Raw genomic sequence first — 26,178 nt, 5'->3', positions numbered from 1 at the left:
CTGGACTTGTATTCTCTAAAACCTTCTCTTACCACCTCTCTCCCACTCCTTAGTTAGCCAATTTATATCTTACGTCATTCCTTAAATATCTGAGGCAGCTCCCAGGCAAATTATCACTAGACTATTTCTCTGACATGTACACTCATTAATCTTTACACAAATCCCATTGCATTATAATCATCTGATTACAGGTCTGCAACCCACCACCACACAGTAGACTATGATCATGTAACGAATGCTTGATAAATATTTATTAAATCAATCTGGCTCCTCTTTTAAAATTTTTTGAGTGACATTATAAATAGAAGGAAAGGCTAAAATGAGGAAAATCTATTCAATAATTAGAATATCATTTTTCATACTTTAAACCTATAGAGAGAACAGAATAGTAGCCAGAACTGATTGAAGTTGTCACTAAAGATTTTGTTCTAGCTCAAAACACAAAAAGATCATTCTCAAAGAGCAGATTATGGCCCCAGTCCTAGGATTATTTTGAATACGTTCAGAAACACCAGGAGATCTTAAACGGAAGTTAATGTCATGTAGATGTTCCTCTCTGTAGATGTAAGGACCATAGCTGGGGGGACCCCCAGATGAGAATTTGGCGTTGCAAAAGATGTAAAGCATCAATCAGTAACAATTATAGATTCTCTCCATACATTTTAGAGAATTGTTTTGGCAATTACCTGGTTTCTCTTTTTTTTATAATTTACTTTAAAAAGTGTATTCATGCAAATAACTTAAAGGGTCAGATAAGAGTGTAAATCACCTGCCTCGCTCCCCACCTTGACTCCTCCGCTTCTGCCTTCTGCCTTTTCCTGCTCCACGCCAGGTCCCCTTTCTCGCCTTGTAACCTGTGCGTGTGTGTGTGTGTGTGTGTGTGGGGGGGGCACTTCCTGCATTACCATATATAATACTCTTGCACACTCTTTCTAGATTTTTCACTCGAGGTACTATTTTTTTAACCTCTCCGTAAGAAACACGAGGCCCTTCCACACACAGCCTCTGTTCTCACCGCACGCAGGCAGCCTTCCTGAGCTGCGTTCTCCTCAGTGAGGGGAACTGAGGTGGGACTCGTAGCCGCTGGTTACACTACAGCGATGTGTAAACACTGTTGACCACGTGCAGCATCCTAACAGTAGATTTCCTTTCCTTCTGAGCCTTTCATTTTCTTTAGAGTTGATAATAGAACAGTTTTCTACATTTTCAGAGCTTTCTCTAGTTTTATCACTAATCCCCAGACTCTTCTTCCTCTTGTATAAATAAATCTCCTCTCCATATATATTTTCAAACACATTACGTTACCTGTCAATTTACCTCCTTAAATAAGTCTCTCCCATGCCTTCTGATGCTGTCTCATTGCAGTGGGAAAAAGAAAAGCTGACTCAAAATTTAAAATGAGATTTTGATGTTGCCACGAACTGTAATGCAGGAAGGAAGAAAAGAATGCTCACCAGCCAGTAATTGGGCATTTACAAATCTTGGTTCCCTAACCCTTCAAAATTATAGTTCTTTTTGCCCGTGAGTACAATGTAAAACTCTCTCCAAAACCTGTTTCATGGCCAGTAGGGGAAGAGGAGCCCGTGACGCTCAGGTAGAATAAGATGTAATGTCACTCAGCGTCTGAGGGCAGCATAGATCTTACAGTCGTGAATCAGCAAATTTCAAAGGCTATGCATTAGTTACCTTTTGCTGTGTAACAAATCACCCCTTAATATAGCGGCCTATAACAACAACTTATTATCCCACATTTTCTGTAGGTCAAAAATTTAGGAACAGCTAAGCTGGGAGGTTCTGGTTCAGGGTTTCTCTAACGGCTGCTGTCAAGATATCAGTAGAGTCTGCAGCCATCTGAAGACTTGACTAGAGCTGGAAGATTTAATTTCAAGTCAGACCACTCACACGGCTGCACATGGGCTTCTCCAGCCATAGCTTGATCAGCTCACAACCTGGCGGTTGAATTCCTGCAAGAGGGAGGGAGGGAGAGAGAGAGAGAGAGAGAGAGTGAGAGAGAGAGAGAAGAAGCTGCAACACCTTTTATTCTATTCATTAAAAGTGAGTAACTGAGTCCAGCACACAACAGAATCAGGGGAGGGAATCAATCTCTGTCTTTTGAAGGAATGAGTTTCAAAGAATCTGCAGACATGTTTGAAAACCATCACACGCTATTTGAAAGAGGTCACAATGACTTTTCCCCCAGTAAAATATTAAGACCTGGTTTTGTTAAAATTTTAACTTTCTTCCTTTTTAACCCTTTGCTAGCCCATATAAGGCTGATCTTAATTTGTAGAGCCGAATGACCATTGTTTTTGTCTTTTCCTTTCGCTGTCATCCTAGAGACTCCCTTCTCTTCCGTCTTCCACGGAACCCCCCGCTTCCTTGATCCTGCCGGATGAAGAGTGAACGGGAGATAAAGTTTGTGAAGACGTATTCCTCCAGCTTCCAGTTGTTTTTCAGAGGTTCAGTGCTGTTTGATTTTTGCTTCTTGGTCTGTTCTTTCTCTCTGAAAAATCTCCATATCTCCGTGTTCCAAAATTGCACCATGATGTGTCTCACTGTGGGCCTGTATCCTTCTGTGCTGATCACCTCATGCAACTCTTCAACCCAGAAATCCATGTCCTTCCTTCCAGGGAAAAATATTGAATTATTTTTTGATGATTTCTTATTCCATTCTATCCATCTCCCCTGCTTCCTCCTGGAACCCCACTTAGTAGGATGTTAGATCTTCTAGACTAGCCATCTAATTTTCTTTACTTTTCTCCCCTTTCCATCTCTTTATCTTATAGTTTACTTCCTGAGAGATTTCTCCAAGCTTTTCTTCCAGTCCTTTTATTGCATTTTTAATTTCTGCTATAATGGTATTAATTTCCAAGAACCCTTTTGTCCTCAAATGTGTGGGTGTTTTTTTTTAACACCATTCTATTATTTCATGTACGTAATGTTTCCTCTTATATCTCTAAAATCATGAAGGGTAGTTTTTGTTTTTTAAGTTTTCTTAATAGTGCATGGCTTCTGTTTTCTACAAATAACTTTGTTTTGACTTTTTTCTTTCCTGCACTTCTCAAACCTCTGGAGCTCCTTGGTTATCCACTTACATTGAATAAAATATGAACTTTGGTGGATCTTGTAGATTATGGTCTTTAACATAGTATGATTAGTTGGGAAATTTAAATGTGAATCTCAAAATGTGCATTTTATTGAAGTCTCCTCTCCTAGGCAGTCAGATTTGCTAGATATGGCCCTTCTGACCTGCTGCCTGGAGAATGCAGGCTGGATGCCAGCATTTGGGGAACCAGGATGGGAAACAAGGCTGAGGAAATTTTTAAAAATCTGTGTGTTCATTTTAATTTGATTCTCGTTTGCTCAATCTAGTGTCCCTGCCTTCATGTAACCTAGTGTCCCTCAGTTAAGAAATCTTTCGGAAAACTACATTTAGAGATTACAACTCCCACCTTTTGCTAGGGTGGAGAGAAGCAGTCGCCCAGATATTTGGCATGGGGACAGAGATCTGAGGGACTAATTCCTAAACAAGCTTTCAACCAATCCTGTTTTCAGCCCTACCTCCAGCCCCACTTCCAGAGGTGACTGGTGCTGCTAAATTTCGAACCCCTCCCCCCTCTTTTTTTTTTTTTACAGATTCCATGGTACAATTTATAATCCTGCTTATCTTTCTCCAGCCCTGGCTTGGGATTCAGATTTCTCAGGCCTGTTAGTCCAATTACTACTTCCCATCTGCTTTTCAACTTACAAAAATTATGTTGCTTTTTCCAATCTTGTTCTTTGTTTGCATTATGACATTTTTAAAAATCTCTTTAAAAAAAGATCTCTTTGGCTTTGTTTTGTTGTGCTTGAACATGTACTTCTATATCAGCAGTTTTACCAGAAGAACCTCTTTTGGCTGTCTTTCACTGCCAATAACCATATTTACAAAGCATTATTTTTAATAAGTGAAATTGTTGAATCTCAAATTAGAGTGGGGATATAGAGGAACTGGAATAAAGGTTTACATTTAAAAAAATAAAATAGCTACTTTATAGAGAGAGCTTCACTGTACCTCTGCAGGGAAAGTTAGGCAGCTGCTAGCCGGGATAAATGTGCTTACAAGGCTGGAAAGATTGTGAAATTCTGTTGGTATGAGCAGTGGCAAGCAGTGTTAAAGTTAAAGAATGTGGACTCATTAAAGTTAGTTTTTTTAGATTGTGTATGAATTGAATCAGAACAGTTGTCTCATCAAGAAAGCTTGAGCAGACCTGGGAACTAAGAAAGAGGTTAGGAGTGTTTTGATTTTTAAGAGGAAAAACATCTGTTTTTTATTTTATGCACTCCCCTCTCTCCAAGTTCTTTTAAGTGTCTTTAAAGATGCCTAGACACATGATTGTCTGGGATCCATGAAATAAATTATGGTTTAATGACTCCCCCCTGTACTGATCAACTTGCTTAGCCATTGAAATAAGTTGCCCCACAGTTTGACCATGTCCCAGACTTGAGTTTATTCAAGTTGCTATTTTTGGGTAGACTATGTGACTTAAGAATATTGTGAAGTAAGCCAAACAACAGTTGATTTTCCATCTGCCTCTGATTATCTGAAGTACTGTTTCCCAAACTGTGTTCTGTGGAACATCAATAACCCACGTTTTGGTAAATACTCCATGAAAAAAAAACACACACAAAAAAAACCCCAACCTTTTATCTTTTAAATTTTGTTTCTTTACTATATGTAAGAAAAATGTTAAATGTATTTATATAATTGTTTTTCTTATGCTGTAATCTGCCTTTAAGAAATGGAGTGTCATGCACAAAACACCAACATGTAACAAGAAATCACCTGATTTATGAACACATGGCTTTCAAGTCTGGGAATGATAATGTAATTACCAAAATGCAGCCTCTTGTTGATTTATTATCTATGGTTAAGTACTTTGTGTCTTCAAATTTCAAGAAATATTTGTAATACTTTAAATTTTTTCTTCTTAGTAAAATAATAAAATATTTACTCTTTCTAACCTGTTTTTATCAACATGCTCTATCTCACTTGTTGCTGTTTTGTGGCATTTGCAAGATAATCCTTTTTTAAAATTTTTCATGAGCCATAAAATCATGCTGGGAAGAGAAAACATAGTTTTAATATGATACAAAGAGGTACTTGATCAAGTGCTACAGTGAGTTTGAGAGGTGAAGTCATAAGAGTTCAGAGAAGGAAGGCATTACTATAGACTGCTGTAGTTGGGGACTGCATTGAGTAGGAAGTATGATTGAGATAAGCTGAAAAGATGAAAAATGCCCTTATAAAAGAGACCCCAGAGAACTCCCTTTTCCCTGCCACCATGTGAGGACACAGCAATAAATCAGCCATTTATGAACCAGGAAGGGGGGCCCTCACCAGACAGAATCTGCTGGTGCTTTGATCTTGGACTTCCAACCTCAAGAACTGTGAAAAATAAGTTTCTGTTGTTCATAATCCACCTAGTAAGTATACTTTGTCCCCAGTGGCTTAATTCTTAATTGTGGTATTATAAAGACTTTCATATATAGTAGGCAATATGTTTGGCTGTTTCTTGAATGACTAAAAATTAATGTATTAAGATGTTGATGGTGAACATGATGGCATTGACTAAATGGAGCCTAAATTTGACAAGGACAATCACTAAAAAGTGAGCTGCAGAGTTTTAAAAGCAATCTGTGACTATTGAATATTTAAATTCATTTCTGACCATTATTAATAATCTTATCAAATTAAGTTTTCTTAAGTAATATTCTCCTAGCAAAATGAACTATTAAAAATGTACACAAGGTACCATAAGAGAACGCATGTACCTCCATACACACATACACACACATGCACATCTGACTTTAATGCCACAGTAACATAGTCCATTAAGTCTTAGGCATCATTTCCCCAATTCCAGGGCTATGGACATCTATAGGCTAAAAGGGAGCATTACTTTCTCTTTTTTAAAATCAGCATCTTCTTGTATTCTGTTGAGTATCTCAGAGTGTCCGATGGCCTGACGCAGTCATCAGATGATTTAGGGGTTGTAGAGAACGTGCGAGGTGATTATTCAGTTGATTCAGAGTAAAAATCAAAGTTCTTACAGTGGCGCAAAGGCCTGACATGCTCTGCTTCCCATCCCCTTACCTGTCTCACCCCACGGCCTACTTTTGTTCCCTACCTCACTTTTTAGGTTACCTTTTTAAGTCTATGCTCAAAGGTTGCATCTCAATGGGAGGAACAGTTCTCCAACCTCCAGCATTTCTATGCCTCTTAGAATGTTCTTTATATATATATAGTATTCTTTTTCTCCTAAAATACCCAATTATTTACTTCTTTATAATGCCTACTGTCTATTATTCCTCTCTCCCTTTAGAATATAATCTCCACAAGGTCAGGGTCTTGGTTGTTGGTTCACTGATGTATCTCAAATACCTAAAACATGCCCAGAACATAGCATGCACTCAATAAATATTTGTTGGTTTAAGTGAATAAAATAATAATGAAATCTCATAAGTCAACAAGAAAAAGACAGACAAACTAAATATAAAAAATGGGCAAAAGGCTCCAATATACATTTCATAAAAGAGGATATCCAAATGGCTACTAAACATATAAAAAGCTGCCAAAAACCTTCAATGGCTAGGGAAATGCCGCTTAAAACCACAATGAGAAATACCATTACATTTTCACCAGAGTGACAAAAATGAAATAATTGGAAATACCGATTGTTACAGAGATAAGAAGCACTGTTCTCAAAGTAGTGTAAATTGGCACAACCCTTATGGCAAACTTCTGACAGCATCTAGCAAACTAGAATACATACATGCCTTTGTGGTACCATCTGCTCCAGGAACACACGCTGAAGAAACGCCTTCCCGTGTATACCAGAGCACGTGGATGTTCACTCCAGCGTGGCACAGAAGAGCCAAAAACCAAGAACAGCCCAAATGCCCATCGGCAGTTAAATGGATAACTAGATTGTTACAGGCGATGTATTCATGCAGTAGAATATTATACAGCAGTCAAAATAAATAAGTTGTTCCGGACATAATATAGATGAATCTTTCAAACAAAACCCCAAAGGAAGATAAAATAATTCTTAGGGGATGATTTCATTTATAAAAAGTTCAAAACAGACAAAACTAAACATTAATAGTTTAGGAAGGCACACGTAGGTGATAAGACTACAAACAAAAGTAGGAAAGGATCAGTCCCCACCTCTAAGTGGGCTTTGAAGAGGCGCACGAGCCGGGAGCTCTGGGGATGCTGGAGATGCGCCAGTTCTTTCTCCTCTGTGCTAGTTACACAGATGTTTGTTTGTCGCTCTTTAAAGTGTACGTAAATGTTTCGTTTAGTCTTCTCTGTGTTCGATATCACACAGTTTTTAAAATGACAACAAAATGCCTAATCTTGTACAATTATTCTTTCAGTTGGAAGTTTTTAATGTTCTGTTCTTTGTAGTAAAGGGTCTTGACAGAGCATATCTCTTTTTCGATACAAGCCTCTTTCCTTGGATAAGAATGTAGTGTAATGAATTCCATAGTCGTTACATTGCAATTCGCAAAAGATCTTTCATATGTAGGTAATAAAGAGTAGGAGGCAAAATAAAACCAACTAAAGGCTTAGCGTTCCCGGCCCGCCGGGTGTTTGACACATGGTCGACGGTGGGAGTTTGTTGCTGACAAAATAGACAGTGGTTGCTGCCGCTGGGGTTGACTCGGGGGGCATCTCTCCATCTCCTGTCTTTGGAAAAGTTATTTACAATAGGCCACCTGGTAGATAAGATGCAAGAAGTGAAATTTAGAGGTTTCAAGATGTTTTTCAACCAGAGATATTTCTGTACATGGCTAGTTCTGTTTTCTTATGTTTCCCTCAGGACTTGCTTCTTTAATCAGTTCATAGGCCATTGATATTTCTCTCCACGCCTTTGAATGGAGCAAAGAGACCATGAATAATCTTAGGCTCTGTAAATTGTGTCATCTAGCCAGTACTCAATACATTGTAGAATCATCCCTCAGAACAATATGGTCGTTTTTCAACAAATATTAATAGCAGATGCTGTGTCTGAACCTCTTCCAAAGTTAAGATTTTAGGGCAGCATAAAGCCAGGGTGTTTATGAAGAATCAGCTGGTGAGCTAGCAAATAAATATACACAAAATGTAGAAGTGCTTCTTGAGCCCATGACATGACCTGGTTGGGGCTGGGCTCAGAGGAGTGGGGTGTCCTACCAAACAGTGGTGACCATGTTCCCATCATGACAAAACTGTCTTGATCTCACTATGTTTATTCAAAGTGGCTTTGACTATCAACAGTCGCCAAGTTTCAGAATGAGATGAAAAATGTTAGAGTCACTAAGGACATTTTAATCTTCTCTGCTTATAAGGACACATGGACTAAAAAAGAAAAATCTGTAATAAAAATAGCCACGTGGCCACTTTGTACCACGTGATCCAGAGAAGATCAGCTCCTAGCTTCAGCTCTACTTCGCTGACCATGAGACCTTGGACTAGTAATGTACCCTCTCTCATCTTCAATTCCTTACTTATAAGTGTGAGTGATGTGTTTCAAACACACGAAAATGAAATGAAGTGAAAGATGCAAAACTGCTTTGTTGACAGTGAGGGGTTCCTTCTTCATCTTTTCTAAAAACACAGTTAATATTTATAATCCATTACCAAAAAATCCAAAGGTCAGAAGTGCATGAGGTTTGAAAACAAATCCTCTCCCTCTTTATTGGTTTCCAAAACTGACCAAATTTGACAATTTAGTGTTTATCTTTATATGAATGCCTGTCTATGTATGTATGCGTGTTGTGTACTTTTTTTGTTTAACAAAAAGAGATCATAGTATACTAATCAGAATACTATGTAGTAATTTTTTGTGAGGCAGATTGTTATATATGTACATGGAACAGCAACGTTTTATGTGACAAAGTTGCAGAATAGCACTTATAGTGTGATAACATTTGTGTAGACACAGAGTATACAGCTTTCTCTGGGAAGAATATATTGCAAAGGAAGGTAATTTTACTCTTTCCTTCACATGCTTCCCTACCATTATCATGGTTTATCTTAAGCATGTATACTTTAACAGTAATCATTAAAGACTGGTCAAGAGAAAGTGGAGCATAAGTCAACAAAATAGAGACAATGTAAGACTATTGAAGATGTCAGTATAAACGGTAGACCAGGAAAAACACACAGAACTATTGAAAGGGATGGATATAACAAAAAGGAAATGAAATAAAGGAAGCAAAAATGAAAGTAGATGTGATATGATTTTCAAAAGTACCCGTTAGGGAATGAAAAAAGCGAATCATGTCGTTTCTGCTGCCAACTGTCTTGTTATACGTGACTCTCAACAACAGGATATTCAGCCGGGCTGACTAGCTTTTTAACGGCCTTCTGTGACAAAGCGCAAGTAGAAGCCGGCACAAGGGTCTGCCAAAAGAGAAAGAATGGCTTAAAGTGGTCAATGCTCAATTGTTTTACAGTTTAAAGGTTTCATATCTCGTTTTTAAAAATGCACAAAATAGCCATGAATTTGTGGGATGGACGGAAATGCAGATGATCAAATGGCCCCTGAAAAATCCTAAGCTCATCAAGCAACAGAATTTATCTGTACACAACCTTCTCAATAAATCCTTGTACCCTATCCATCAACACATCCTGTCATGTCTATATTCAAAGCCTACCTTGAATCTATTTACTTTTTCTCTCTCCATCACCCTCAACCCAGTTCAACTCACTCCTGCCCGCTCCACTGCAGCGGCTTCCTGACTAGTCTCCATTTCCACCTTGGCTCTCCCTCTTCCCCTTGCCATTCCCTTTTTCCGCAAGAAAAGCAGATAAACATATATATTTTTTTCTTAGTTGGAAAGTATGGAAACTTTTTTTACCCTCCATAGGCAATAATTCATATTCTACAATTAACTTTCGTTCATTTCTCCCTTCCTCCTGTGTTGAAATGAGATGCTTCTAAATTCTGTTCTGTTGCCGACAGTTTGCATGAATAAAGCCAAGAAACATTTCCTTTTCTTAGGGGTCTGATCTTCCACCCAAACATTTAATGTCTTTCTGACCATGACTTTTACTTTTTTTTTTTAAGTTTCTTTATCTTTATTGTTGAAAATATTACAGATGTCCCCTTTTTACCCCCATTGGTCTCCTCCACCCCGCATCCACCCCACCCCCAGGCCTTCCCCAGACCAGTGTCTGTGTCCACGGGTTTTGCTTATAAAGATATAAGTTCTTTGAATTCTCTCTCCCCACCTATTTCCCCCTCCCCATCTTCCCTCTGAGATCCCTCACTCTGTTCCATGCTTCTATGTCTCTGGGTCCACTTTTTGCATCAGTTTATTTGTTTATTACATTCCACATATAAGTGAGATCATGTGGTACTTGTCTTTCTCTGACTGGCTCATTTCACTTAGCATAATCCTCTCCAGTTCCCTCCATGCTGTCCCAAAGGATAAAAGATCCTTCTTCTTTACAGCTGCGTAGTATTCCATGGTGTGAATGTCCCACAGCTTTTTTATCCACTCATCTCCTGATGGGCACCTGGGCTGTTGCCAGACCTTAGCTATTGCAAATTGCATTGCTATGAACACAGCAGTGCATAAGTTCTTTGTGACTGGTGTTTCGGGTTTCTTAGGATATATTCCTAGAAGTGGGATCACTGGGCCAAATGGCAGGTCAATTTTTAATCTTTTGAGGAAACTTCATACTGTTTTCCATAGTGGCTGCACCAGTCTGCATTCCCACCAGCAGTGTACTAGGGTTCCCTTTTCTCCACACCCTCGCAAGATAAATATTTCTTAATGCTCATGGAATGAACCTAAAATCTTCTGCTCCTGACTTTAAGGGGCTCTACTATCTGTCCCTTGCTCATTTTTCCAGGTACTTTTAAGGCTTCCAATTCTGCTAAGATCTTTGTCACCTCAGCCTTTGCACATACTGTCCCTGCAAACTGAAAATGCTGTTCTTGGGCTCTACAGATTTCAGTTTCTCACATTCTTCCCCAACCTCTCCTCCCCTCATTTAAATCAGGTCATAAATTGTATTTCTATATTTATTTGTATGGTATGGATTTTATCTGACTTCCCCGTTTTGTTAAAGGTGTATAATGACTATTTGGAGGTTCATAATACTATCCTTTCTACTTCTGTGCATATTTGAAATTTATTATAATAGACAGCTTTAAATTTTCCCCTCTAATCCTACCCACTAAAAATAATTATTGTCTGCAATGATCCTAAACTAGTTTTTCAAATTTTGTATTTAAAAAATTTTACTTTCTTCTTCATGATAAATTTTTGTATTTTGGTTTAGTAACCATATTAAAGACATAAAATGCCAGTATTTAAAGTTCCTAACAAGTTGCTGCCTGCAAGAACGTGAACTTAAAATTAACATCAAATCATCTAAAAGAAAGATCTGAAGTTCGATTTTTTTCACCTTTTTTTGCTACTAAATAAAGTCTTATATTTGAAAGCAGCAATATTATTTAGTAAAAGGGACCCTGGACTAAGACGATAAAACTGTTGATCTAGTTCCAGTTTGTCACTCTCAGTGAATCACTTAACTTCATTCCTTTTTAACAATTAATATAATAAAGAGGTAGAATTATAAATTTTTATTTTGGATCTAAAATTCCATATTTCTATAACTTGGAAGACCCCCTCCCCCCCAAAAAAAGCCACCATAAACAATACCAATGTTTATTTTCTTAAATGAAGCAAAAATTCAAAAGAACGCTTTTCTTCTACTCATTCCTAAGGTCATAGCTCATCAGTGGCAGTGATCTCATGTGCGTCCACAAAAGCAAGAGCAGGCACCACCTCATCTCCTTGAGAAGAACTGATACTGAGCGTCTTATCTTTGCTGTGGACATGTTTGTGCAACACGCTGTAGAACTGTTCCTTCGCATTGAAAATATATGGTAACGAAATGCGCTGCCAGTCTTCCGTGCTTGGAATTTTGAGTTCCTTTGGATGTGAGACCTCAAAGAAACATTTAACATTCTCTGTTGCCAGTTCCATTGCATGTTCTGTGGCTTGACTTTTGAGGGCCTTCTCCTCCTGTTCCAGATAGATTTTCCAAAACTTCATCTCCATAAAACTAACTGGAGATCGGCACCGGACGATAGACACAAAAACCGGAACGCAGATCATAACAGCCGCTATCAGGATCCAGCCCAGTATCTAGGAAAACACAGCGAAATACTAACGTGGTCGCATTGTCGACAAGTCATTTTAAAATCCGCATAAAAAGCTTGAGCTACTCAGCAGGCACGATGATGAACAACAGGTTTAGGTCTTAATCTCTTAAGAGAAAAGAGCCGGGGCGACCTCCGGAACCCCCAGGACAGCTGCTCGCACCGATCCTGGTGCCGCCAAGGGCCCGGCGGTGCCGCCGCGTCCCTCCCCTGGAGCTGAACACGTGGAACATCGGCAAATCCAACGGGTCCAGCACCCATTCCCGAGCACCTCTGAGCCTTAGATTCCAAGAAACAGTGTGTATGGGGGGGGGGAGGGGGAGGGTGGCTTTCGAGCCAGGCAGACCCATCGCTTCCGAACAATCCCGCCCCCTGCCCGCCGCGCGCCCCGCCCGGGCGGCGCGCTCGCTCTAAAGGCGCCGGCCGCCGGGCGTGCTCAGCGGGTGAGCCTCCACCTGGGATCCAAGCCATCGGGTTCCTTCCCGGCCAGGGCACATGCCCGGGTTGCGGGCTCCATCAATGACGCATCATTGATGTTTCTATCTCTCTCTCTCCCTCTCCCTTCCTCTCTCTGAAATCAATAAAGATATATTTAAAAAATAAAAATAAAAAGGCGCCCCGAGCTCAGGCGGGAGAGGCGAGGGCCTAGCGCGCCTCTGGCACAGAGCAGGTGCCCCACGCTGCCCGGGGGACCTCTCCTCCTTTTCGGTCCGTTCATTTAAGCATCTGCCTGTTCGCTCATTAGATGCAAGAAGCCATCCCAGGTTGTCTCGGGCGTCAGGTGTCCGGAGAAAGGGCACCGATTTCTACTTGGCGCACTGGGCCCGCGGACGCCCGCCCTCTCCGCCGCCCCCCACCGCGCCCCCGCGGGCGCCTGACCTGCGAGTGGGCCCGGAGGTGGTTCAGGAGGTTCTGCACGTCGGGCTCCGGGGCCCGCTGGCAGGGGACCAGCGGCAGCTGCTCGACGCATCGGGGGCCGAGGTCGGAGCACACGAGCCGCGCCAGGAGGCGGTTCCCGCTGGCGGCGCACTCGTAGAAGGAGCCGCCGAGCAGCGCCACGGCCACCCAGGTGAGCGGCGCGAGCAGGGCGGCCCAGCAGAGGTGCGCGCACACCTGCGCCCAGCGCAGCCCCGCGCCGCAGCTGGCGCAGGCGCCCGGCGCGCAGCAGGCGGTCAGCAGGCGCCGGGCGCGCGCGGTCAGCACGCCGCCCAGGAGGAAGAGCGCGAGCGCGGGCACCAGCAGGAACACCAGGCCGTAGGCCAGGTTCCAGGCGGCGCTGCAGGGGCACTGGAACACCACGGTGGAGAAGAGGCGCTCCCCGCCCGCCGTCAGCAGCGACACCAGGCCGTAGCCCAGCGTGTTGCGGTGCTTGAGGTACGCGTCCAGGACCGTCCGAAACTTCTCCATCGGCTCCCTGCAGCCAGGGCGCGCTGTGCGGCCCGACGCTTCAGCCTCTCCGCCGGCCCGCTCCTGGGGTGCTTTCGGGGGACTGGGGGCTGGGGCTTTACACTCAGCTAAGAAGTAACTTCAAAAAAGGGAAGAGGGCTTCTCTGGCCCTGTGAGCTTTCGCTTTCTTGTTTACACCAAACCAGCCCTGGCTGGCAAAGAGACCCAATCACACACACTATTCACCTCCAGTGCCCCCCCTTCCCCGAAGCTGCTGCACTGGTGACCATTCTCCCCCAATTCATGACTCTGATTGAGGATAGACTCTGTTCTGTTGGAACATTTGTGTCCGCCCAGCCGACAAGGAGCCCCGGGACTTTCCTCACCACTCCTGCCCCAATGTAGCCGCCCAGTGCAAACAACACTCCTTACTTGCGCAAACGGATAAAAAAGCAGAGTTTCCTCTATTGCAGCCACCCTAGTTCCCAAGTCCACTCCCAGTAAGACCAAACCGTTACCCAAAAAATCCCTGATCACTTACAAGCAACACAGATTTCTGGTTTTGCTCTCATAAGCTAATTCGTGAGGAAGCCCAGCTCAGGTTCTAGCACCTCCCTGATGTCTGTCTTTCTGTCCCACTTCTGGACAGAACTCCCAACCACATTCGCCCTGACTGTTCTCTCCTCTGCCCGATCTCCCACAAGACATAAAGGACATTAGACTAAATGTATCATATTGACTTCCGCCTTTTTTTTCCAGGTACATCCTTATACTGTCGGTACCTGGAGGAGTGTCAAATTCTTATTCAGTGACCACCAAGTTGATCAGCGGGGAGTGGGGAGGAGTTGAAAATACCGCTCGAACCAAACGCATTTCAAACTGCAGCTACAGCTAACCAACATGCTGTTCCCTCCACCTTCAGTTTTCTCAGAATAGCATTGCTTTCACACAAACTGTAACCACTTCTGGGAAACTGAGCCTTACTCTCTGTGGTTCCAGGGCGAGGTAAGATGTACTTGAAAGAGCATGGCCTTTGAAGTTAGGTGAAGTGTGTGTGTGCAATAAGTTAGCGCCTCTAAGACTCAGCATCCTTGATCATAAAGGCAGGGTCATATAGTGCTCGCTTTTCGAGACTGTTGAGCCAAGTAAATTGAGTAGCATATGTAAAGCACCTTTCCAGACAGGGCATGCCTATTAAGTGAATACTCAATGGGAGAGATAACCTCTACATTGCAACTTTGGAACTAGACAACAAATAACTGCTGTACATAATTTAAGAATTTGAATGAATGAGGAGTTTTAGACTGAGGATTGTATTCCATGACTCAACCATCCTCTGCTACCTTAAGAGAACTGGTGTGCCCTTAGCTGGTCACTTCACTACCAGCAGGGCATCTGGATATGGAGTCTGGGTGAGCAGATCACAATGAACTGGTGGCTGTTGGCACCCATCAACTAGGTTTGCTTTATCTGTCTGGGAAGAATTAGTAGCCTACAGAACAGAGTGAATTGTTAGAGAAGCAGCAAGAAACCTATTATTCTTTTCTTAGTCCAACTTGCTGCCTTCTTAGTTTCCTCCCACCACAGTGCCTGGCACCAGGCTACCACTCCATTGCATTTGGGTGGATAGCTATGCTCTCTGCGCATCTTCAGAAGCTGTCCCCAGATCAGCGTCCCCATTGTCATGCAGAACAGTTGAGACCCTCTTCTCTGAGATTAGACCAGGTCTGCCAGGCTCCCTCTACACTTGAGGCAAAGTTGCATGTTTGAAGCAGATCACTCATGTTCTGACTATCATCTCTGTAATCTTACATTTCCAAAACAAGCTTCCTTCCCTTTCCCTTCATGTGACTGGGGTTATTGCATACAACAGGAACAGGACAAACAGACACCCTGCTGTCACGGAGCTTATGCTATAGTGGAGAGGATATAGATAATAAGGGGAAGGTTCTCAAGGTTATGCAGATAATTGGACCAGAATTATGTGGTAGAGAGTGTCCTGAGAAAGCCTCCATGAGAAGGGGACAATTAAGCAGGAGTCTGAATGACAAAGGCTCTGGGGTGCCCAGGAGCTTGGCATTCTGGGTTTGGAAAAAAAGCCATAGTGATGGGAGGGAGTATTGAGGGTGAGAAGGAAGGTGGCCCATCATGAGGGCAGAGCTGCAGGTTGAGGTCAGGTTTAGGGTCTTTATAGACCAGAATATGTAGTTGACAGTCCTGTCCCTGAAACTCATTACAGACTGGGCTGCATCCTGACCTATTATCCTGTCAGCTTGTGTCTGCAAACACCACCTCCGGGAGTTGCCACCACTGTGCTCCATCATCATGGATCCCACAGATACTGATGATTATTCTGTCCTTATGACACATTTCCACAGCCATGAGAGTCTGGGTTCTGCCTGCCAGCCCGAGTCTTCTCCCAGCACTTGCAGTCGACTCTAATACCATGGCACCCACCCCACCACCTCTGGACAGCGGGTGGTTCTAGTTCTGGGTCTGTTGAGGATCACCAGGGCCTTGATACCGAGCTCTGTTATGAGAAAACATTGCTCAGATGTTTAGTCCTTAGTAGAAATAGAATAAAATACTAATGGTGTAGAGAAGATTCAAGAATTTTCTTTGAGAGTAGAGTAAATAATATTTGAAAGACCTTTTTTGAAAATCCATAATTCACCAATTTACTTTGGCTTTAAAGAAATGAGAGATTCTCATGTTAAGCACATTAGAACACCAGTGGTTATGGGTTTTGTTTTTGTTTCATTTTTACTACATTACTTTGCTTCTCAACACTGTCATTGTCACTGGTTTTAGAAACCATAAAGCATTTCTCAGAAAAGAAAGCAAGATAAACTCTTGAGAGGAAGTACACTTTCTCATTGTCCCTTGCAGGCATCTTCAAAGGAGCTAGTTTTCAAACATTTTTCTCTGTAGCGCTCATGAGAACCCAGACTAACGGTATGGCCTGATTGGAATACAACTGCTAGATTCTAGCAAAGTGTCAATGCTGTCCCAAGACTCATCTACAAGAGTAAAATCAAATTAAAGTTCACATCTTATGTAGATACTTATAAGTATTTTCCGTGTGCAAGACACAACTTGAAAAGGAACATGCTTTTTAATTTATTGATCGATTTTAGAGAGAGGGAGAGGGAGAAATAGGGAAAGAAACATTGACTTGTTGTTCCACTTATTTATGCAGTCATTGGTTGTTTCTTTTTTAACTTTATTTTTATTGATGACACTATTACAGATGTCCCCATTTCCCCCCCTTGGCCACCTCCACCCAGCCTCCGCCTCCCGTTCCTCCCCCTGGCCATCACCACACTGTTGTCTGTGTCTGTAGGTTATGCATACATATTCTTCGGCTAATCTTCACCTTCTTTCATCCAGTCCCCTAACCTCCCTCCCCTCTGACAGCTGTCAGTCTGTTCCACGTATCCACGCCTCTGGTTCTATTTTGTTCGTTAGTTTATTTTGTTCATTAGATCCCACACATAAGAGAGAGCATACGATGTTTGTCTTTCTGTGACTGGCTTATTTCACTTAGCATAATAATCTCCAGGTCCACCCATGCTGTTGCAAAAGGTAAGAGTTCCTTCCTTTTCACAGCTGCATAGTATTCCATGGTGTAAATGTCCCACGACTTTTTATCCACTCATCTCCTGATGGGCACTTGGGCTGTTTCCATGTTTTGGCTATTGTAAATAACGCTGCTATGAACATAGGGGTTCCTATATTCTTTCTGATGGGTGTTTCAGGATTCTATTCCCAGAAGTGAAATCGTTGGGTCAAAAGGCAATTCCATTTTTAATTTTTTGAGGAAATTCCATACTATTTTTCACAATGTCTGCACCAGTCTGCATTCCCACCAACTAGGGTTCCCCTTTCTCCACACCCTCACCAGCACTTGTTTGTTGATTTTTGATGGCAGCCATTCTGGCAGGTGTGAGGTGATATCTCATTGTGATTTTAATTTGCATCTCTCTGATGATTAGTGATGTTGAACAGCTCCCAGCTACTCTACAGCCACCTTGGAATCTCACTGGTTGTTTCTTGTATGTGCCCTGACCAGGGATTGAACCTGCAACCTTGGTGTATGAGGACGATGCTCTAACTTACTGAGCTACCAGCCAGGGCCAAGACACAACTTTAGATGCCAAACTTAACAAGTGAATTTAGAAAGTGTGACACTCTTAATCTGGGCCAGGAGCTCAATTGGTCAAAACGTCATCCCATACACCAAAAGGCTGTGGGCTCAATTCCCAGTCAGGGCACATACCTAGTGTGCCCTGGTTGGGGCATGTACAGGAGGCAACTGATTGATGTTCCTCTCTCCCATCAATGTTTATCTCTCTCTTTATCCCCTCCTCTCTCTAAAAATCAATAAAAACATATCCTCAGGTCAGGATTAAAAAAAAATTAATACCATTCTGCATGTTATAATTTGTAGATATAGTGTTTAGGTTATATAATGTATTTAAAAATCTGAGCCCTATTATCATGTTAAAACTTTTGAATATTTATAAAAGTTGTATAAATAAAAGTTTATTTATAAACAGAAAGAAGGAAAAATCAGACCTTTTCCTTGGCACAGGAGTGACATTTGTTAAATGGCAATCCCATGACATTTCAAATGCCAACCTTGTGACAAATAGCAGTTAAGTATATCCAAAGAGAAACAAGGCAACACCAGGGAGAAGATAGGGCCATGGGGCCATTTCAGGTACAGCTGAAGGGTCACCTGGACACCCACTGCTACCCACTTTCATCAGAGTCACCAAGCCACAGTGGGGGATGGTGGAGCTGCAGGACTTGGCAGAGCAGGGACTCTCCCACGACTTCTTTCTGCCCTCGTTCCTGTCCAGCTCAGCTTGTTTACTCAGCAGAGCTGTTCAGTATGGGTAACTCACCTTCCCCATTTCTCCACTATCTTCCCATATCCACACAGCTGATCTACCTCAGGAAGGGATTTTTTTTCCTTACTTTATCTGTAAACAGCAACCAAAGGGACATAATTATTTTTCTATATTTTATTAGATTCCTTAAAGAGGAATCTTGGAAGCAATGAACCAAGTCTGAATAGGTTTTGTTGACATCTAGTCTCAGAGCTTGATGGTCTATGACTCTACTTTGGCATTTGACCTCCTACAGTAATGCCAGGCACCTGCAGTACTTACCTCATTAAGTTCATTTAAATTTGGCTCTGATGACATGCTCTGGCTCTCCTCCTAACTCAGTAACTATTCATCTAATTCCGCCTCCCAGGCTCCCCCTCCTCCCAACCATTAATACGGATACTAACGTTCGATCCTTTCCACATACACTTCCTAAATAATGTCCTCTTGGCATCACCACTGACTAGATGTGTGACCTTGGGCAAGCTAGTTGACCTTTCTGTACCTCAATTCTTTCAAGTATAAAATGAAAATAATACCACCTGCCTCATTAGGTTGTTGTGAAGATTGAATGAGTTGATACATGTAACATTTTTAGAATAGTGCTCATAACAAATGCTCAAAAAGTATTGCCAATTATGGTTCTTCTTCCCCATGGCTCTGACAGCCAACTGTATGCTTCCATTTCCAAATCTTCATCTCTAGCTCTGCCCTTGCCTAAGTTCCAGATAAGCATTTTTGATTGTCTAGCTGATATTTCCACTTGTATATCCAGCAGTCACCTCAAACCCCAAGTAGAACTTATTTCCCCCTAAAACTTATTTCTCCTCCAGATTTTTTAAGTCAGTTAAAGATATCAGTCTTTCAAACTGGAAAACTTAGGGTCACCTGTGGGTGCCACTCCATTTCCTGTGTGCTCCATTCTGTCTCAGGACTGTCTTTCAGATGGGGCCCCTCTGCCCACCCTCACTGAAAATGGACCAGGCCCTCAGAACTTCACCCTGCTCTGGTTTGTGTCACACAGTCCTGTCACAGTTAGCTCCCTGGAAAAGGAATCTGAATATGCTCTACAAGCTGTTGGGCATGTGTGAACAGAATACCAGGTACGAAAGCTCACAGCAACATCGTTTGCATTAGGCAAGAACTGTTGCGTGTTTTTTTTAAATCAAAGAATAAATATCCAACAACAGCAGAGAAGATGAACTGTGAAATGCTCAAACGAGAGAATACTGTACAGCAATGAAAATAAATAAATGCTGCTACAGCAACAAGCAATAACAAGGATGAGTCTTAAAAACAATGTTGAGTAATAGAAATCAAACACAAAGAACATATTCAGTATAATTCTATCTGTAAAAAGTTCAGAAATAATCAAAACTAAGCTTTATTTTCTGAGGATGTGTATACATAAGTTATAAAACTATAAAGGAAAACAAAGTAGTGATTAAGAATCACAAAGGCAGTGGGCTTGAATGGAATTATGATTGGGGTGGGGAGGATGAGTGGGACGTTCACAATCTGTATTTCTATACCAGGGTGAGGGCTATGGAAGTGTTTGCTTTATAATTATGCTTTCTACACTATATTTGTTTTCATAGCTTTCTGACTATAGGTTATATTTCTCAATTTACAAGGTAGGAAAAGAAAGAAATCTAATTGCATTCTTTTCCAGCCCCAAACCCCCAGTGCTCCCAGCTGTCAAGAGGACAAGTTCCATACTTCCTAAATTGGCACAGAAGCTCTTCCGAGTCTTGTTCTATCCATCTCAGCCCCACTCCATCCCATGCACCCCAGTTTCCAACAACACTGACCCCCTGCCGGGCCGGGCGTGGCTCAGCCGTTGAGCATCAACCTAGGATCCAGGAGATCGCAGTTCGATTCCCAGTCAGGGCACAGGCCCGGGTTGCGGGCTCCATCCCCAGTCGGGGGCGTGCAGGGGGCAGCCGATCAATGACTCTCTCTTCATTGATGTTTCTCTCTCTCTCCCTCTCCCTTCCTCTCTCTGAAATCAATAAAGATAGATTTTTAAAAAACAAACAAAAACCCCCCACAAAAAACAACACCAACGCCCTTAACAAGACCTGAACTTACATGTCATGATCTTCCTCAAGCCTACGCCTTCTCACTTGCTCTCACTGCTCTCCACCTAGGAAACTAGTCTCCCCCTTAACACCTAGCACTGTGTCATCTCTTCACGAAGCCACCTTCAGAACCTCCAGGCTGCGTTAGTGGTTCTGTTCTGTCGCTCCCACACCATGAAACCTAAAAATGCTGCCATAGTTCTCAGCATGCCCGTGGCAACCGTCCTTTGCAGAGCTGTGTTTGCCCTGCTGCCCCGAGGGCTGCCTGGAGCCGGCGTCCCCTCGCCGCTGCACTCCTCCCCCAGGCAGGCCCTCCCTGTGCACAGCGCTCCTGGCGCCGGCAGGCGGGCTTCAGCTCCTTCCAGAACTGTCTCAACGATGCCAGGGAGTGTCTGTGAGAATTAAGGCGAGAGGGTGTGAGGAAGCCCCGCAGCGCTGAGGACAAGCTCGTTCCGCAGCTGTGTTTGCGGATCCCTCTGACTGCGGTGACTGGGCCGCGGGCTGGAGGGCGCTGGGCCGCCACCCTAATAGGCTGTGTGCTCCACGGCCACTGCCACTCGGCCTGCTCCTCCATCCAATCGGGAACCAAAGAGGGAATCGGGCTTAGCACAAAATATCACCCATCTTTGTTCAGTGAAATAAGTTAATATAGTTCAAACACTTCAGTCTGTAGCTTACTCGAAAATATTTTGGTAAAGAGCAATCCAACACGCAGCCGATGGACGACTCTCATCGCTGATGTTTCTGTCTCCCCTCCCTCTCCCTTCCTCTCTCTGAAACAGGAAAAACCAACCAACCAAACAAAGCAGTCCAACAGCCGGATCGATGGCATGACAATCTTATTTTCATCCCTGCTTGTTTACCCCCCACCTACGGTTGGTCCAGCTAGAGTGGAAAAGTCAAAAGAAGTGGGCAGTGCTGATCTGGGCCATACCCTCGCCTGCCCTAAGGTGGAGACGTGCCAGGCAAGGTGTTTCCTCAGCTGTAAACGGAGGGGCGGGTAGATCCTCTTCAGGGTCGCTTTCCACTCTAACCTTCTGCAACACACAACCCCAGGCCTAGAAAAGAGCCGGCATGACCTCAAAAAATACACTCAAGCAAAAAGCGTCAAAATTCAGTCAAAAGTGAAAAACAAAGAATTTTTAAAATCTGCCAACACAGGAGAAAAACACAAAAATGCAGATCCGTATTTTCCTTCCATATAATGCTGGGGTTTAAAAAGCAATGCGATTTACAAGTGATCGTCTGAAAGACGCATTAATTGTGAAGTGTTTTCTAGCCTCTTTTATATCTCCACACCTGCTAATAATTATTGCAGCCAACTGTCTGATTTCTTTAGGAGAAGGTGATAAAGTAGGTTTATTTTATATAAGGTATTAGTAGGCCAATTGGAAGCATTATAGTTTTAAAATGTCTTCATTCATTTCAACTACATGAGAAACCACAAACATTTATGACTAAGGGCAAAGTCCGGAGAACAACACTGAATTAAGAGATGGACATGAAGGAATTAGTAAACAATTTGTTTTTATGTGTGTGAAGCTCTTCTATGATGAAAGGATCAAAGTTTGGGTGCAAGATGAGATTAGAAGCAGAAAGCAGAAGACTGGCTTGGCACTGACGGTAACTTACGCCCTCTGTCAGCCATGCTGCAGATTCCAAACTGTGACAAACAGTTGTAATTTCTAACACGTGGGGATGTCCTTTAATCTATCTTATTTTTAAAAATCTACTGTGACAAAAACAATTTTTCTTGCTCTTTCCAGTTTTGTAAGATTAAAGGCAGGGCATTGTACTGAGACTAACAGTTTCTCATATAATTATGCTCATAATTAATAGTTTAAAGATTATAATGTGGCATGTTGAAAATTCCAAATAATTAAAAGCAAGTATTAAAACATTGTTTTATTTTGAGCTTCATGCAATAGCTCATAATAATTACTGGCTGTGTGTTTCTGGTCACATTTCTTAACCTCTCTGATCCTAGCTTCCTAATTTATAAGATAAGGGTGTAGATAGTATCTTCCTTACCGAATTGGTGTGCAGATGTGTGCAAAGTTCTTAAAATCTATAACCTCAGTAAGATGGCTCTTATTATCATTGCTACTCAGAATGCTTTAATACAATAATGGTGCAAATATGGACTGAGCAGTAGTTTCATGAACTTCAGCACTTTTTATAAAATAAGCCTAGCATGGGGGCTCTTTATATCCTATTTTTATATCCTATTTTTAAAACAAAGCTTATTTTACAGAATTATCAAATACTCTTTCATTCCCTACTTCTTCCTCTGGCATCCTAATTACTCTTTTTAAATAAAAAAAAAAAATGACCTTTCCTCGGCAGTAAATTCACAAAGGTCCTCTCATCATCTATAAGGCTCTTAACACATCCATTGAGCAACACAGAAACTCTATTTAGAAGTGGAGAAAACATGCAGTCACTTATGTGAGATACCCCCCTTGCCAGAGTCTTTTTCAGAAAGTCCAGTGCACTCCGAGGTGCCAGGGTGTGACCTGTGACTCTCCACGCGTGGAGGTGTGGCTGCAAAGCCAGCTGAATAACCAAGCCTCCCACATTGCTCGCTCACATCCCCTGCGCCCACGCCACGCTGTCCTGTTCTCTAGGAAGACAGCTGTGCTGATGGGGCCTTGCTTGTTGGATTGCACAATGTTGTGGACTCAAAAGGCATTGTCCCGGGTAATTGCTGAAGCTTAGCAACAATCTGTTGATGACTGTGGTTTACAACATCCCACGCAAATGGCGTGTTGTTTTAAGTTGTGCTCTGGCATCTGGGCTTTCTATCCCACTTGGGACCACCGTGTGTATAACAGCCACACAGCAACTGCAGGTGGACCTTGTCCACTTCTGCCTTTCTGATGTACCCTGCCTCAGAGATTGAATGTTAGGACCCCCACCGCCCAGAGGTGACAACACCGAAACAGCGCCAGGATCTAGCTGGAGCGTCCCTCAGGGCCAGAGTTCACAGCTATGTGGGAGGTTGGTGATGTTAGCTGGTGGCAAGAGTTGGAGCTTTACATGTAAGATCTTTGGGGACCACAGTCTTATGTGCTCTATTTATTTACTGTCAATTATCAAGTAGTTCTTGAATAATATGTTTGTGCCAGGCACTGTGTAAGAACTAAGTCTGTGGAATGAGCAAGAGACACAACCTCTGCCCTCGAGGAGTGTAGCCTACCGGAAGACAGATGGAGCAGTGCTGTTTATGTCACCGGCACCTTCTCAAGAGTGATGTTTTCATATGCAATTGTAATTTATATTTCAACTTTGATTTTTAAAAAGTTCTGTGAATTCACCTTTCCAAATAACCACATTTTCCTTTCTTCAGTCCTTTTTGTGTCCAGAACAGACACAATATATACAGTGCCCCAAGAATATCTCCTCAGAACTCTAACAAATAACAGATCCAGCCTTCTGTCAGTAAGACAAATTCCTTAGCCTGCTAAGAAATCAAGATTATCTGTGCAGGAAGTCAATAAATGGGATTTTCTTTTATTTTACCAGCTGTCTCTTATCCTGGACAAAGTAAAAAAGTGGTAAACAACACAGGCTGGAAAGTGGAAAGCAGGCAAAATGAACTAGACGTTCCCCTCACACAGAAATATATCTTTTTATTACTGTTTCTCTGGAAGAAAAAGAAGGTGCCTAAACCGCTGAAAGCTTGTTCAGAAAACAACTCAAGTATATACTAAAATTACTTTTCATTGTTTAATTTGGAAAGTTCTGGTAGACTGAAATGTTTTAGAAACTGTTGCTTGAAGAAATTCTACTTTAAACTGAAGCCTCAAAGTCCCATCCCCAATCATGAGTGTTTCCTCTGGGACTCACACTGAGATCCCACGGTCTTTCCATGACAAAGCCTTCCCAACAGCTAACGTCCAGAGACATGCAAGAGGAGCGGCATTTTTACTTTACCCACTTAGAAGTTACTCCAACTGCCTGGGTTAATCCAAATACTCATATAATTGGTACTGTTTTTTAAAAAAATTAAGTGGAGGGGGTAAGGGGGACATCCCCTCCGACCCACCCTCTACCTTTCCAGGCTTGTTTCCACCACCCTCCATGACACACCCGGCACTCCCACCACACCAGTCCAGGTGGAGTCCCTGCCCAGACAGGCAGGCTGAAATAAAAATGGCAGAAGATTTGGACAATTTCCTGTTTATTAAGGGAAAGCTAGGGTAATTGGGGCAGAGCCATGGCAGGCAACCATGTTCTTCTGTAGTGAGTGGGACTCAGAGACACGTACATCCTGAGGGCCCTAGATTTATCATCTTTTGACCAATATTCCTACAAAATATACATTCGGGTCACATGTTTGACCTGTGAGCTAGGCCTTAAAAGTCCCCTCTCTAGACTTAGTTAAGGAGCTGGTTATCTCTTACTTAGATTATGAAAATAGTCCCCTAATCTCTTCTCCATTGGGTCCACCCTCGATGTTGAAGCTAAAGCTGCCTATCTAAAAATGCAAATCTGACTATTTAAAAAGAAAATCCTGTCAAGGGGGCCTGGGGGCCTGGGGGAGAAAGGAGGCTGAAATGCAGCCGCAAGAGAATGGGGTTGGAGCTGACAGAAACAAGCCTGTTCCCGGAGCAGGCACCTCTGAGAGGGGGCTGCACCTGAGTGGAGAATGGAGCCCCAGCAGGCGGGGGCCACTTGGACTCCAGCAGGTGAGGCTTTGACTCCCTGGAGAGAGCGAGAAGAGGGATTCTGAGTTCAAAACACGGCCCAGCTGAACAGAGGCCTCCAGCCCCCTTTCTGCACTGACCTTGAGAACACAAGCTGTTAGGCCTATTAATCAACTCCTTCCTCCAGCCCCCTCTACCGAACCAACTAGGGAGGAGATCAGTGTTTCTCGCTGGTTAAAACTTCTCTGCCCGCGAGAAAACGCGATAGCAGACTTCTCAACATCAGAAACCAAAAGATCATGGAGTGTTACTTGCACAAATCTGAGGAAAAGTTATTTCCAACCTAGAGTTGTTGGCTACGTGATCAATCAAGTGAAGGCGAGAATACAGGTATTGTCAGAAATGAAGGGAGGCAAAATATTTACTCCCCATGGAATCTCGGGGAGGACTTGTTCCAGCAAAACGAGGCATTGAGAAGAAAAAGGAAAGCATGGGACTCAGAAAACATCTTTACACGGAAAAGAGGTATAGAGAATCCTCAGGATGAAGGGGAAGATCTGAGGACAGCCAACATGCAAGGAGGGCTCGCCCCAGGAACTAGAACCACCAGATTACATAGGTGTGAGGAGATTCACACTTCAATGGAAAGTTTGGGGATAAAATGAGATTGCTTGACAACTAAGCAAATGAAAAAAAGAAATAATCACTAACTCTGAGAAAGTCAAGATTGTATGTGAAATAAGGTAGTACTCTACGTGGCTCACCTGTGAGTCATATTTGCGTAGTTATAACATGAATTCTGAATACTGACTTAACCAAAAATTATGATAGTTCTGTTAGAAGGTTGGGAATGAATGAAACAGGAATGAAGAGAGGAGATATGAATGAAAAGGCGCATCCTTTTCTTCATTGGTAGCAAATTTCAGACCTTCCCATAAACATGGACATAATAAATGCA

At 42.6% G+C, this 26,178-nt stretch overlaps 1 protein-coding gene across 1 annotated transcript; it reads right to left on the bottom strand.

Moving 5' to 3' along the window:
* Nucleotides 1-11,612: 11,612 nt before the first annotated feature.
* On the bottom strand, nucleotides 11,613-13,769 carry CALHM6 (calcium homeostasis modulator family member 6). The gene is made up of 2 exons (XM_081141301.1): nucleotides 13,089-13,769; nucleotides 11,613-12,195 (listed from the first exon to the last, which is right to left on the bottom strand). The coding sequence occupies exons 1-2, from the start codon at nucleotides 13,614-13,616 to the stop codon at nucleotides 11,773-11,775; spliced, it is 951 nt and encodes a 316-aa protein (XP_080997427.1). The 5' UTR covers nucleotides 13,617-13,769; the 3' UTR covers nucleotides 11,613-11,772.
* Nucleotides 13,770-26,178: the final 12,409 nt, after the last annotated feature.

Source organism: Miniopterus schreibersii (assembly GCF_964146895.1).
Source record: "Miniopterus schreibersii genome assembly, chromosome: 6".
Classification (NCBI taxonomy): domain Eukaryota; kingdom Metazoa; phylum Chordata; class Mammalia; order Chiroptera; family Miniopteridae; genus Miniopterus; species Miniopterus schreibersii.
Note: the sequence above shows the minus strand (reverse complement) of the source record. Positions and strands in the feature narration are given on the sequence as shown.

Coding starts and splice junctions, on each gene's coding strand:
- CALHM6 (XM_081141301.1), bottom strand. CDS start 13,616: ATGGAGAAGTTTCGGACGGTCCTGGACGCGTACCTCAAGCACCGCAAC. Junction 12,196..13,088: donor ACCTCCGGGCCCACTCGCAG/GTCAGGCGCCCG, acceptor GTGTTTTCCTAG/ATACTGGGCTGGATCCTGAT.